The sequence below is a fragment of the Salminus brasiliensis genome, chromosome 17, assembly GCF_030463535.1.
Source record: "Salminus brasiliensis chromosome 17, fSalBra1.hap2, whole genome shotgun sequence".
Taxonomy (NCBI): domain Eukaryota; kingdom Metazoa; phylum Chordata; class Actinopteri; order Characiformes; family Bryconidae; genus Salminus; species Salminus brasiliensis.
In genome coordinates, this window is record NC_132894.1 from 24,491,784 (window position 1) to 24,507,656 (window position 15,873).

The 15,873-nt window shown below is 37.0% G+C and overlaps 1 protein-coding gene across 1 annotated transcript; it reads right to left on the reverse strand.

Annotated features, from left to right (window-relative positions):
• Window positions 1–2,148: 2,148 nt before the first annotated feature.
• LOC140538238 (forkhead box protein B1-like) lies at window positions 2,149–3,039 on the reverse strand. The gene has a single exon (XM_072660693.1). It carries the CDS (start codon window positions 3,037–3,039, stop codon window positions 2,149–2,151), a length of 891 nt encoding a protein of 296 aa, XP_072516794.1.
• Window positions 3,040–15,873: the final 12,834 nt, after the last annotated feature.

The following is a 15,873-nucleotide window of genomic DNA, read 5'->3' on the forward strand; positions in this document are numbered from 1 at the left end:
ATTTACAACCTTATAAATATCCCAATCATCTCTTGCCCCTGCATGTTTAGGTATTTCACTCATAAATATGCATGCTTCATATTAATAATGTCATACAGAGAAAAATAAAATAGGCCATTTAGCTTACTGCAGGCAGAAACTCCCCCTTAAGTTCTGGGAGTTGATTTTCAGTCAGGTGGCATTAGTTCTTATACTGAGCCATTATAAATAACAGGTCACTCTCCATTCCATCTCTTGCTGTTCCAGGTTAAAGCTGGCTCATCATTCAGGCCACTGCCCACGTGCATTAAGGAGTGCATAAATTATGCATGCTAATTACCCTGGATGTCCCTTCACTCTAATTAATTCTTTAAATTAAAGCTCTGCTCTGTGGATTTGTATGGAAAGGTCCATATTTCACTGGCTGTCTTGCCTAACCTTCATCGTGTCTAAACAGATCACGGACCTGTTGTGATGAGACGTTTTTGTTTTTAAAAATTGACCAGACTAATTCTAAATTAATTTGAATGCTTTTCGTTTTCCAGTCTGATAATATATGTCAGTGGAGCATTCTCAGATGTCATACTTCTTGGGTTAACAGGTCAGTTCCGTGAATAAAAGTAACAAAGGTTTTACAAACGTACATCAAATAATTTTCAAATACGTTTTTGTTTCGAATAAATTATTTGTACGCTTAACTGACAAGGCTTTTGTTGTCTGCTGTGTAGTTTGTGAAACTAGCTGACAAAAAAATGTAATTTGTGCGATTTCTTTGGTACATTGTTTAGTCTATAACTGTAGAATAATTTGGTTTACAGTACAAATGCAGAGACATTTGAAACACAGTTTGGGCACAAATATAATGCATAATAAAAAATAAGTTAAATGTAAATAAAATCCCTTTATTTGAAGTGGATATGTTTCAAATAATTACTATAATTTAAAATTAACAAATGAAAGTGTGTGTGTACTAAATTACATCATAATTATTAGTAGTATATTTTGTAGTTGTTTGTCTGGTGTGAGCATCAGAGCTATAAAAATAATATATAAATTATATAATTTCAAATTAGTATAATAAAATAATTTAATGTCAAAAACAACGTTTTAACAAAAAGCTAAGTGTATAACGTTTAGTAACCACGGGTGCGTTAGTTTTGTAGTTTTGATGAATTTTAAACTTTTTGTCATTCTGGACTGTATGGAGTGATGAGGAGGTGGAGAGGTTTTATTAAAGTTCCAGGTTTCGTTTAAATACAGAAAGTAATTAAAGTAGTAGAGTAGTAATAGTAGTAGTAATAATAATAATAATAATAATAATAATAATAATTATTATTATTATTATTATTATTATTATTATTATTATTATGACAATAATAGTAATGTTTTGTTATTTTTTTCTTTGTTCAGCAAATGACTCCGTAAACCTTCACTGAGTAGTCAGATTTATAAATGATTTAAAGAGAACATATTTTTTGACAAAGTTTATAATTTATTGCAGGTATATCGCACACTTGAAAGCAGCATGCTAGCAGCAAACACAACACACCATGCCAGTGTTTACAAAAAAGTACAAATTTACAGCATTTATTTCACATGCTCAGCAAAGCAGATGATTCAGGTGCTGTTTCATTGTGGAGCTCATAAAAAGTGCATTTAGAACTATTTTGAGCTCAGTGTCCAGCAGCCACACCGCACTTTCCAAAACTTGATTTACGTTTTCGCCAAGGTCTGCTGGTTTTCCCTAGATGGTGCGATTAAATATAAACCAGGATGTAGCATAATGTGCATTAATACAAATTATTCACATATCGAATGGATATTTTAAAAGTGTGCTATTTAACGAGCTTTGCTGGAAATTTGGTTTATTCAAACGCTGGATTCAAGGAAGCTCGATTTAAATAAAAGCCGATAAACTCATGGTCCGGAAATAGGACATCAGACAAACACTGATCAGACAAACACATCTGATATGTGTCTTCAAGTATAAGAAAGCGTACTTAAATATACTGATCTTTAAGTAGGCTATACTGTGTATGTGTCTGTGTGTGTTAGAAAGTTGTAGAACCACACGATTTTGTATGGTCGCAGCTTTTGAATCGTGGATACAGAACTTCAAAATGGTCTGTTTTTTTGTGGGGATAGTTTTGGCTCCCTGTTACTCTCCTCTCAGTGGACGGCGACCGAGCGCAGGGCTGCTGCGTTCTGCTGGGAAGCTCCGCTTGTGTCTTCGGCCCCCTGCAGCCCCGCGGAGCTCAGCGCGCCACCCGAGGCCGACAGGAACGCCGGAAGATGTGCAGGTTTAATGGGCACGGGCACAGCGGGCACGGCTCTAATCGGAACTCCGCCGTAAGTCGAGCATTCAACAGCGGCAACTGGCTCCATGCCGCCGTCGCCACTGCTGCCGTACACGTGCGGCCACGCGTGTAACGGATAGGCCGGGGAGACATGCTGTGCGTGTGAAAAGGGCAACCCACCGGGGCCGGGCGCTTTGTACTCCCTGGCGATTATGTTCTCAATGGCGAACGGGTGCTTGAACGTAGCCGGCGGAGGCGGAGGAGGAGGAGAGGACGTGGTGAAGTGGTATCCGCCGATAGGCGGCAGGTGCGCGGCGGCGGCGGCTGCGGCGGTGGCAGCTAGTGCGCTTAGTCTCAGCTTGGCCTGCTGTTGCAGGTAATGAGCCGCCTCAGCCGCCTTGCTGCGCGCCAGCGGGTCCGCGTAGGCTGCCACCTTGAAGCGCTTGCGGCGCCGCAGGAAGCTGCCGTTCTCGAACATGTCGCCGCAGCTCGGGTGCAGCGCCCAGAAGCTACCTTTACCCGGCTGGTCAGGCCTCCGCGGGATCTTGATGAAGCAGTCGTTAAAGGAGAGGTTGTGGCGGAGCGAGTTCTGCCAGCGCTGCGTGTTCTCCCGGTAGTACGGGAAGCGGTCCATGATAAACTTGTAGATATCGCTGAGCGGCAGCATCTTCTCCGGGCAACTCTGAATGGCCATTGCCGTCAGGGAGATGTACGAATAGGGTGGTTTCTGTTCGCTGTATGTGTTCCTGCCCGGTCGAGGCATCTGCAAACTTATATACTAAATTTAGATAGTTATTGTAGCTCCACTCTCTGGTGTCGACCAGAGGATGTGTCTCGAGAGCTCTCAGTGTTTCCTCGGCATGCTCTTAGGTAGTTTTTGTCACTCCACGGACGCCTTTAGCTTGTTAATTGAGGGTCTTCCTGTGAAGCGTCTTGGGATCAGTGTCTGTTATTAAAAGTATAATACAATAAAACGGAACTGGTCCAGGCTTCAGTCTAAATCCAGCGGGACCAGTCACGTTGACCCGACTTGAAAGTTTTTCAGTCTGGTCATCAATAAGCGGCTATGTGATGCACAAAACTTTAAAGTGATCTGCCCGCCTACCTCATTATGCTGCAGCTTCCAGTCAGCTCTAAGTAGTTCAGTGCTCTTTACTGACTCTTAGGACCCAAGTGCACAGCTTTTGGCTCTGTGATACACTGTTGGCTGATATATCCATGTGTGAGTTGGCTGCGGGCTGGGGTTACAGTGACAGGAGCGAAATCACCCCCCCCCCGCCAAAGACGTCCCCCGCCGAGAGCTCACGTGACAGCCCGTTTAAAAGGAGGCGGTAACTTTTGAGGTGGGCGGGTACGTAAATCTGCGTCTCTGTTTACGTTGTTTTGAAAGGACCAGTTGGGTTTGGGGAATGTGGGGGTCGAGGTGGGGCGGGGAATTTACATTGGGGAGGGAGTAAGAGGACTGTCAAACGAACGAACTCCTTAGGGGAACACAAAAGAGTGTCATTCATGTTAACTAAACCCTCGAAATTATTTCAGTGGTTATATGGCTAATAAAGAGTTAATGAGTATAGGCTGCAAATGTAAAACATTATAGCATGTGTCACATTCATATTTTCTGACTGTCTAGTCTATAAGAAAAAACTTATTGAATTTACCTTTTCTTTCTAAGACGGACTGAACCATCAATCATACATTACTGTAGTTATAACAATAGTTAGACGTGTTGAGAGAACTAAAACGACAGCAATGTAAATATAGAGTATTAGGGTTCAGTTGCACCTTTAATTTTCTACATTTTAAGTAGCAAAAATTAGTTAATTAGTTAATTCGATTTCAAATTAATTGTCACGTAAAATAAATTATTATATAGGATTTAAATAAAAATCTGGAAGAAACGGATCCTCTGGACAGAGTAATATTCGGTTGACGGAGTGTAATGTCAGAATCTGTTGTAGTTGCTGTAGTTGAAGGATGGGGTATGGGCCAAAACTGTTAAAGAGACACCTTCATGCAAAGTATTAAGAACATACTGTTTCTGCAACCGCGATCATAATACAATTTACATATACTTAGTGTCTGTAATTTATTCCTCCAGCGATTCCATTTCAGGACAACGGACAGTTCACGGAGTTTGTCACTGTTAAAGCTGCTGTGCCATTATACCTGTTGTTCTATGTACAGTAATGGCTGTCCTTTTGACACAAGAGGGAAAATGCTTTTTTGGAGAAAAGCATGAGAACAGCTCAATGTATCATCCAGTCAACACTGCACAACCCAACAGCTCCAGATGGAGATATGTGTGTTTTAGAATGTGTGTGTGTGTGAGTGTGTGTGTGGATGCTGCTGTTGACCCTTAGCTGATGCAGGGCAAGTTAAAAGTGAGAACAGGTTGGACCTGTATGCTGTGATGAATAGAGCATTTCCTGATGGAGTGGCCTAGAGGCGGATCATGACGCATCCTTAGTCTGATCGATGATACTAGCCTGTAAATACATTGAGAACTTTTTACCTATTTTATAGTATGACAGAAATGACAACACAAACATAGTACAGACTTACATATTAAGTGGTTTAAACCATAAATGGAAACTTGCTCATGGCATAGTCTTAATATGGCAAAATCTTCTCAAAGGCAGCCCTTTCATTACACTCAAAAATAGATACCAAACAGTGTCACTTAAAATACTGCCATTGAAGAATCTGTTTTGATTCATTCATGAACTTCTCAGTTGAGAGAATTTAGTTGAGGTTTTTAATACAGTTAAATACAAAATTGTAATTCATTATGTGTAATTTGTAAAAATCAACAGTTACACTACAGTTAATATATCAAATATGTTCAAATGTTCAAACTTATGTTCAAATCTTTTTTTAAGTAATTAAACTGGTAATTTTATATGTAACATTAAACTGGAACTAGCTCCCTATTCAGGAGGGTATTTCTGCCTTGCAACCAATGATTTGTGGCCCTGACCAGGAAGAAGTACATAAAAACAGGGAGAAAAAACCTTTCCTTTAGTTGATGAAAAACGTCCCAGCATTTGTCGCAGTTTTATTGGTTTCTGTTAATGAGCTCTGTTTTTTTTTTTTGTTTTTAAAGGTTGATTTATAGTGTTCACAAGTCACAAGTTGCAATTCTTCTTACAAAATGTTCCATTTGCATTTAAAAAGTATTTATTACTTAATCATGATGCTGTTTTGTGGTCAAGCCATGAATCAGTGTCCTTGCGGCTGAACAATATAGCATTTTTAGTATAACACTGTAAATATTTTTGAAGCAAGTTTATAATTACTTTCTCAACTCAACACTTTTAAAACTGATGTGGTCACAAAGCAGCTTTACAGAATCAGTAATTAGTAAAAAGACAAGAAATCAACAACCTTAGAAGACATGAAAACCAAAGACCCCCAGTAAGCAAGCCAAGTCAAAAGCGACATGGCAAGGAAAACTCATTCAGAACTAGAGAAAGAGACCTGGGGAGGAACCAAGACTCACAAGGGGGACCCATCCTCCTCTGTTGAGCCAGACCAAAACATCAATAAATTATAATAACTGTACTGTCCTGTACAATCTCCTCACACTTGATGATAAGGCAGTTAGACCCAGTAATCATTAAATCAACTCAAACTCTATTGTCAACATAAATGCAAATCTAAACAATGTGAGTTAAAACAACTTGAGTAAATGCTGTAAATATTTACTTTTTCATCCTATGTTTGCCTGACTTTTTGACAGTGCAGTTGTTTGTTGATTCATGACATGCCTTTTGTAGTAACCAGTTGCTACAAAAGAAGCAGTCATGTGTTATTTTAGCATTTTAATTACTTCTAAGGATTTAATTACATTGACTTACTTATGTCAATATTACATAATGGACTTATGTCAAGTAATAGAGGTAAACATATTCATCAGTAATTTAATTAACATAAAAGAAATGCATAAATGTGTAACTAACCCTAACTAACCTAAACATGTTTTTTTAACTTGTGAAACATTTATCACAAACTAGACAAAATAAATGTTACTTAATTATTTTGTCACATTTATCTAATTAGTTTTAGCACATTTTGAGTATTGGAGTAAGTGTTAGGTGTGGGCTGGTCAAAGCTGAGCACTACAAGACAACAGCCTTGAAATAAAAACCACACATTTGAATTTTATTAATGCTAGATCAGCACAGCAGTTTTTGGTGGTTGGAAGGTATGTCTCAGTAAAAGAGAGGTTATTTCTAATTAGAATTGTTAGTCTAATTTGCTCCATACAAAAATTAGTTTAAATAGGACACACAAAGAACTTGAAATGTTGGGGAACAGTTTTTTAATATACATTAAAAATTTCACTATAATATAACTAGATTGAACTATTAACTATTCTATATGCTGCATTCAAGAGGTACATAACATATTTCCCAAGATGTTTGTTTCTGTCCTTCCGTTGATTAAGGTACAAGTGAGCACATGTACAAGCATTATGCTTTGAACCAGTACTCTAATGGAAGTCTGTATAAGTGTAGATGAAGAGTGTTGGCAGATGATGAGCGTGTTTCATGCAAAGCTGCAACTCTCTCACCTCTTCAGCTCCTGATCCATCTCTGGTCCTGGTACACACACAGCTCCACTAAGACCCTAATTAAGACTTAGTGAATACAAAGCAGCTGGCCAGTTCCACTCTAATGCAGCACTAATCCGTGACCAAACAGATAGAGCTATGTCATTAAAGGTAGTATATCTTGTTTTGTCCTGATATCACACAATATATGAAATATGGTTGATTTGTTTTGTTGTGAGTTTTAAGCAAATTCTGTCAATGTTTCTGTACACGGTATTGCTTTTGTTTATGGTAAATTCTAGACAAATGCATATAATTTATTTTATTTTTCATATTATTATTATTATTATTATTAGTAGTAGTAGTAGTAGTAGTAGTAATAGTGATAGTAGTAGTATTGTTATTATTATCGCCATTTGTCATCTTAGCAAGTCTTTTTACACAACAATTTCCACCAATTTTCCAAAGTGAAATCAATTAAAATTAAAATCAATTTAACTGACAATTAAACAAATGATGGCAAATTAGGCCCAGAGAGACAGGCATAGGCAGGATGGCAAATTAGGTAATTGCTGTGTTAATATGTCAAACATGAGTTTTTTAATTAAAATAAGAGGTGAATGAGGATGTGGTGTACAACAGATGTAACACTTAAACTATTTTTGCTACTCTTGGCTAATATTTGAAAGTTACAAATAGCAGGGCATAGAGGCAGTAAACAAAGTAATATTTATAGTTAGTTATTGCCGCACTCCATCTCATTTTTACAAGTGTAATTACTCCAATTCTTGTGGAATCATTTCTCACAACTGTGTACAGACCATGGTAATTCAGCATGGTGACTCAATTACAACACCAAAGTATATTGTAAGATTGTTCTGTATATAAAAAGGAATAAATACAATTACAGTTGCATGTGAAACAATACAAACACCTCCATTTCTGCACAACAAATTGCTGATGTCACCCAAAAAGAATTTCATGATGAATGAATCAATTCAAATGCTCCAAAATCCTTCTCCTGTAAAGTTGCTATTTTGGAAATACAGGGTTTTTGTATTGCAGTGGCGATAAGGAATTCATCACTTCTTCATTGAACTTAACTGTCAAATTGACAAAAGCATTATTTGAACTCAATAGCAATAGAGTCAATTAACCATAAAGAATAAAATATGTCCCACAATTTTGAAGACTAAATTTTGAAGAACATTTTTGTTAGGCATCCCTGTTGCTGTGAATGCTGAAGCAAATAACAGATGACCTGATCTCCAAAAGGCATAAAGTGTAGATGTTGTGATATATTTGATTAAATCCATTCTTCCCTCTACCAGAAAAATATCCCATGCCATTGGTTGCAACTCAATTGTTGTGATGTGACTATTTCAAATACTTAGATGAAACATACTGTTCCATTATCACAGTGTATATATGTTTTTTAGGAGTGGAACTAAATAAGCTTTTGTATTGCTGGTCAAAAGTGACTATTATGATTTAATTAAGTCCTTAGGGAAAAGCAGAATGATTGTGCAGCTTAGGTGTTTTCCACTTCCAAACAGTGGTGGTTGCTATGCAGTAGCTTAGCGTTTGCTAGGTTGTTATACCCCATACGATTGGTTAAATGTTACTAGAGTATCATCTATACATAAGAAAGGTGCACAAACTTCTCATAGAAATCTGGAGTTGGAACAATGTTCTTGAAAACTGCAGAAAAACATGTTCTTCTAAGTACAGACTCCTCCTGAACAAGATCCCCTGCTTCCAGCCCGAATTCACATCCCTCCACACAATAAACATGCTGTACATGCATCTGAGGGTGTGGGAGAGGAACATCTGATGTATGATCATGTCCCTGAACCCAATTTTATACACTTATTATAGTGCCACCCAGGGTTGCAGCGGTATACCAGTTTTAAGTATACCATAGTATGAAAATGGACGGTTACCATTGCCAAAACAAAAACAATGCCACTGAATAGAGAATCCCACCAATTTCTTTTTTTCAGAGTTCAGCAGATTAATCCATTAATCCATTAATCAGCAGATTAATCCATAATAAAATTAATAATTAAATGAAAACAAAATTGCTCCAGCTCATGTGCAGCTTTGTTTATTTTCAAAAGGGAGGTATTTTACATATACTTCCATTAATACATTTAACTATAGTAAATATTTTAATTGCTTTCATTCTTTTAAGGGTCAATGTAATAATAATAAAAAAAAGGACAAATTGTGAAATACTGTGTACCATGACACTGTAAAACTATATATGTGTGTGGGTCTGTTATTAGACAGTAGACTAGGATCAAGCTTTGATTTCTTGATCAAAGATTTTATTACTGCTGATTTAAGGGTTTTGGGTAAATGCCCTAAGCTAAGGGGATAATTCAATCATTCCAACATTCAATCATTTCTTATATACAGTGTTGGTTTGTAGCAGGGCAGTATATTTTTAGAAAAGCTCAATTTTGCTGATGTTGTTCAACATGACAGACTATGTAGACTATGTTTGAATCAGTGCTGATTAAAAGTTAAAAAGCCAAACATTCCGCTAGAATGTTGAATATTGTCCATAAATAATGACAAGCAGCCCCAAACCATTTTACTGCCATCCCCATGCTTAATAGTTTGTCTTTCAGTAAATATTTGTTAGATTTTCTGAAGTGCACAATAATGCCATAAAAGGTACTGAGTTTGTACATCATTTGCCTCACCGTGGATTTTTCAGATGTTGATAGTGAAGACATTGGTGCTAAATTTACCATCTTTTGACTGAAACAGTTGACTTCAATTACCCCTTTAAATTAACTCACATTCCTAGAGATTCATATCCTTTTTCTAACAAAGATATTTAAATGTTAAATAATTCAATAAATTATGTTAAATTATTCAACATTATTCAACATATGCAAAAACGTGTCATTTCTATTTTTGTAAAGAAGTCATGACTAAAAAATGTTCAGAGATGTTTGACACTGCATAAAGGTTCGATATAAGTTCAGGAAAATTAAATCAGAAGGCCCCCCATTTTTAGAACCATACCTCCCAGACAAAAAACAAGTTCACAGATTCTGCATGCTAATAAAAGTTGATATTCTACATCATATATAAGATATATAAGTACAGCTGTGTAGAATTGATTTGTTAAAAGTGAAGGCTTTTAAATAGGACATAAGTAAAAGTGTGATTAACATGCATAGAAAATAGGCAGCTACAAACTGTAGTACCATGGAATGGCACAGAAACCATAAACAGACTAGATTAAATGATAACAGGATCTAAGACAACATAAGGAAACAGATTAAAAGACCATTAAGCACATGTTGGAATATGTGTATATGACACTCCTTTGCACTGGGATAGCGTGAATATTTAATTGATAATTGGCTGGACAACTTTTAGTCTAATTGGTTTGAGAATTTATTGACGAGCAGAACATCTACAGACTTCATTCCTGTGCTGTCTGAAACAGTAACAGTATGAAAGATTAAAGGCCTTGTTAATTAGGAGGTGAGTCTGACGGAAGCAAGCATAAACCCACTCTATAATATGATAATATGAGATTTTACTCTCATAATGAAGTGGGAGGGGTTGTTCTAATTAAGAGGATTGATGTGATAAACCTTTCACTTGCACTTGAATATTCATTATTGCACTATGCAAATATAATGTGACAGTCTTGTAATATGCTCTCAATTCATTGAAATCATCTTTTTAATCTTCAGTAAGACACTAAACACTATCAAAATCTATGTGAAGATAATGGTTGTAGGTTATTCTGTTTAGCTCTTTTAAGTGCAGAATGATCTTTATTTGTCATGTAATAATATTAGATGTCAGAAACATCTGAATATCTTAAGTCTGGAAAACAGTATCTAGATAAGACAGGAGCATTTTTAAAACAAGTGGACTGGACTGTTGAAGTTAAACAGTTCAACAGTCAATGAAGGTATGTTTAGAGAGAAAGGACACATTTCATCAAAAACACCTTGCCAACTTTTAAGCATAGGGGGTATATATATTATACTTTAGGATTTTATGGAAACCAGTGACATAGGAAACCGTAAACAGGTATTAAACAATGGATTTTACTAAAAGAAATCATCAAATCTGGTAGAAGAAACAAAGAATCATGCTGATAATTCTGGAATGGCCCTCACAACCTGCTGGCTATAATCTTTATGTTATTGTTTTAGTCATTCTAATCCACTCTTCCTTGCAGAACACTTCTAATTCTTCAGTATCTTACATGCTTGGAAAGGTCCATTTACAAGCAATGCCAAATGAATGGTACGATAGACCACGTCCACATAGAAAATCTACACTGGGTCGAAGGTCCAAAGAGGACATATGAACAATTCTGTACATTCCACCAAGTATATAGTGAATGTGATGACCAAAGTTTAGAACTACACTATATGGGCAAAAAGACACTTGCTCATTCATTGTTTCTTCCTAAATCAATGATATTTAAAAAAAATGAGTTTATCCTGTATTTGTTGGTATAACTCTTTCTACTGTCCAGGTAAGGCTTTCTACTAGATTTAGAGCACTGATGTAAAGATTGCACTGACTGCAGTGACATGAGTGTTAGTGAGATTATGTTGTTAGTGAGATCATCATCCCCAACTCCTAAACTCATACTAAAAGTATTGAATGGAGCACCATCAATCATTCCAGAGAACACAGTTTCACTGTTCCACAGATCAATGCTGGAGGGCTTTATACCCCTCTTATCCACGCTCTAGAGAGCACTACTCTATTGACAGCTCTTCTCTACCGTGACTAGACAAGCCGTGTTGTGCATTTGCACATCTGTGTTAGCAATGTGTGCAACTTAAAGTAGCTGAATGCATTTTGTAAAAGGGGTGTCCATAAACATTTAGACATATAATGTATGTGCAAAAAAAAAAAAAAAACTGCAAGTGAAGGAAATTACACCATGTTTCTACTATAAATTATTTTAAACAAAAGGTAAAATGACCAGTCAGAGACACTGCAGCATGTGGTAATTTTGTGAGTGTACTGCAGTGCTGCTGTGGCTTGATGTAGTAACGTAAACTGGTTGATTTGTATGGTTGTTACCTCCGTGTTCTGTAGGCAAAACTATATTTAGAGCACTGATGTAAATATTAGATTGCACTTCCACTGGGTATGGAATATCCAGCGACTACTAAATTGGCCCTAGGAATAATTATGATTTTATATATATATATATATATATATATATATATATATATATATATATATATATATATATATATATAAATACAATGGTCCATCAGTGTAAAGTATTTGGTACAAAAACGGTTAACAGATCTCGTCCCTAGGAGTCCCACCTCCCTAACCCACCTCGCTAACAGAACCGGCGTTGCCATTTCTGACTAACGTGTGAGAGGCTGTCGTTGTAAGAAGTGCCCACGCTCTGCAGCGTCTGTAGACTCATGAACACAGATGTTAGCCCATAACAATGGTGCCATCAAATCTTTGCAGACGGATAGCTAATGAGATTACACTATCCAAAGGTAAGTTTAAAACTAACAGAGCAGGCTCATTCCACCCACTACCTGCAGCTAAGATGTGGAACTCCAGAGCACACTCAGCAACGGTGTGGTTAACCTGACAGAGTTTTTTTCTTTGTGTAGATGATTAAAAACTCTCTTCAAAAAGTCTACAACAAGTCTGGAATTTAGGCCAGACAGCAGTGGCATAGTCTAAAGCATTCTCATGACTTTTGATATTACAAACAAAATACTTGGAAAAGGAAGAAGATTTACCAAAAAGAAAATGGTTAAGAAATCACTATAGATCCATTTGCAATAGATCCAATGGCATATTATTTTGTAATGTTGCAGGAATTGACCAGATCTATAAAATTTTTCATTTTAAATGTAAAAGTATAATTAAAAAAATATATATCATGAAAAATATACATTCAGAATTTACTTTGCTACAGAGGTTGCGTTAATTTCTTTTTTTTTTTCTAATCTGTGTAAATATATAACTTGATAAGTCAGACTGACATTTTTTTAATCAGATGCTAGATTTAAACTAGATGCTATTGTTTGTTAATTGTTGATAGCTTTTGAATGGAAGTATTGGAAGACAAGCACATTGATATTGCTTCTGTGGTGATGTGAAACTGACAGTGATTCAGTGATTTTGTATGTGCTAAAACTTGAAAAAACATTTTTGTTTCACATAATTTTGATAGTGATTATTCCATAGTCACACTTCTTATGTACATAAATCTTCTCCACTACTTCAACATCATTTGCTAACAGGTACATAATATCATGTTTTCAGAGATTGCATGGTTGTATACAAGCAAGAGGAGTAGAAGAACACTCATTGACTTTCAGTGTGGCACTGGGATGTCACCTTTCCAACAAGTCAGTTGATGAATTTTCTGCTCAGGTAGATATTCCCAAGTCAATTGTAAGTCATGTCAAGTGGAAATCTGGGAGCAACAACAATTTAGCACTAAAGCAGTAGACCACGACCTGAAAGAACATCCTGCTCAGACCAACCCAGCACTTCCACTGTTTACTCTTTTAGCTTGCTATCTTTGTTACATATCTTGATGGGGGTGTGTGCCTTTTTGTTTTAAGCTAATTTATGTTAGTCTTGGTTCCTCCCAAAGTGTCTTCCTCCAGCTCTGAGGGAGTTTTTCCTTGCCTTTCCTTGTCTTTTTACTGATTACTGATTGAGTAAAGCTGCTTTGTAACAACACCCGTTGTAAAAAGCTCTATACAAATGAATTTGATTTGATTTGAAGTTTTATGTGGCAGAAAGATCTGCACAAAACCCAGACCTATACCCAATCAAACATCTTTGAGATAAATTGCAGTGCTAACAGCGTGCCTCATCACCCAACATCAGAGTCTCATTAATGCTCTTTTGGCTGGCTGGAAGCATATCTCCCAGCCATGTTCTAGTGAAAAGCCTTTATGAAAGTGTAAAGGCTGTTATGCCAGCAAAGATCCTACCAAGTTTATATAGTTTTGGAATGAGATGTGTGACAGTGACATATCAAATTGATGTTGAAAGTCCACTTTATCTCCTTATCTCTTCATATAGACTCATACACTAAAAGACATACCCCCCCTTTCCCACTAGCAGAAAGGATTTATGATGTCATTAGCTTAAAGTTTTAGATATGTTGGGACAGAGCATGACATTTATTAATTAGATTAATCTAGACTATCTTGCATAGTGCATGATTAATTCAGGACCAGCTAAAAGAAACAGCCATGTCAGCTAAACAAAAGAGACCCTGTATGAAACATTGACATCTTACAATGGTACTAAACTATGTTTTGGGTATTGCTATAAAAAGTGTTTAAAAGAAGATTGCAACTCAAAAACATGATGCATCATTTTCTTACATTTTGAGTGATGTCTTCTCTGCATCCTTTCCCGCTTATGTTGTATTTTTATATAAATATGCTTATGATTAAGTAGCACCATCTGCCTAATATTGAGTAGGTCCCTATTGTGACACCACAGATCTGACAATTCGAGGCATGGGCTGTAAAAACTGTGAACAGAGTCATGATTATGTAAAATTCTGTAATATCACTCTACTGCTTCAGTCTACATGCCCCCTACACTTTTCGTGATGGTTCTGTATCTCTCAGTTTGTCCAGAAATGCAAAGCATGTCCAACCCAGCACTTCCACTGTTTACTCTTTTAGCTTGCTATCTTTGTTACATATCTTGATGGGGGTATGTGCCTTTTAAGCTACGCTGTTTTAAGCTGTTTTAAGTCTTGGGTACAGTTGTATCCTGTTTGGAGGAGTAATGCATATCATCATGTCTTTACAACTAAAGCAGTTATAAGTGTATATGCTCTGCCTGTACCACAACTCTGATCTCACCTGGCAAATATTTTCCCTCGCTTTCAGTACACAATGCAAACTTTACATTTGTCAGCAGTGCATTAATGAAACAGTTTGGAAACAAAAGCCAATATAAGCACATAGCACACACAGGTCATATTAATCATAGTCATACTGACTGCACACGGTAACTTGAGCGACAGAGAAGGAAAGATGGATCCCCTCTGTGAATGTGGTGAATTGAAACATTTGTGGGGAGAAGAAGAGACAGGGGCTGATTAAGGTGGAGTGACGCTCCACTCCATCTTGCCTTGTGTCTTGCGTGTCTTATGATATCTTATCATTAGTTTCCCTGACAGTGATTTAGCAGCTGCTGTGCTCTCTCATTGCCAGGGAACAGTGTTTAAAAGTAACCTTCTTTTAATAATCACAGCCATTTGTCACCCTTGAACTGTCCAGGTGAATGGTGGTTAAGCACATCACACTACTATGTGTATGTGTGTGTACAGGGTGTGGAGGCCTGAAGATGTCAGAAGCCAAACAGAGAAACATCTACCCCAGTCCATTTTTTAAAAATTTGGGCACAAATGAGGAAAAAGAAGTAACCAGTAAGACTTCACTAAACAAACAAATGTGGCTTAGATTTACAATTTCTTTACTTTGTTTTTTGTCATTTTCTCCCCAATTTTGTTGTTGCCAATTCCCACCCACCAGCAGACTTCCTATGGCACCAGAGCTGTGGTGGTGAAGGCTAGCACATGCTTCCTTCAAAACACATGAAGGCAGTCATGGCTTCTAAATTCAGGGAACAAAATTCAGCCCTGTGCTTTTGTTCAGTCACAGGCTGCATTGAGGCAGTTACACTACTGCTCCTGTACTTCTTTTGTACTGTTCCCTTCTTGCGCATAGAATGTGAAGGAAAACTGCTGTATTTACATCTATTTTGGCTGCTACACTTACTTCTTCAGGAATTCAACACCAAATTTTGTGAGGGTTCAGTAACACCTGCTGTACTGGCATGCTCATTTGAGTATAGGATATATAAGTGTAGCCTCTGCAAGAAGCTGCTTCAACTTAAATGAGGACATCACAAATGATCAACATCGACAAAATGACACGCATTTTTGGAGTGCGACAATTGACTTATATTAGATTTTTTTTGTTGGTTTGTGGATCTTTCTGCTTTCCGTTCAGTGAAAAACATGCT

Coding starts and splice junctions, on each gene's coding strand:
- LOC140538238 (XM_072660693.1), bottom strand. CDS start 3,039: ATGCCTCGACCGGGCAGGAACACATACAGCGAACAGAAACCACCCTAT.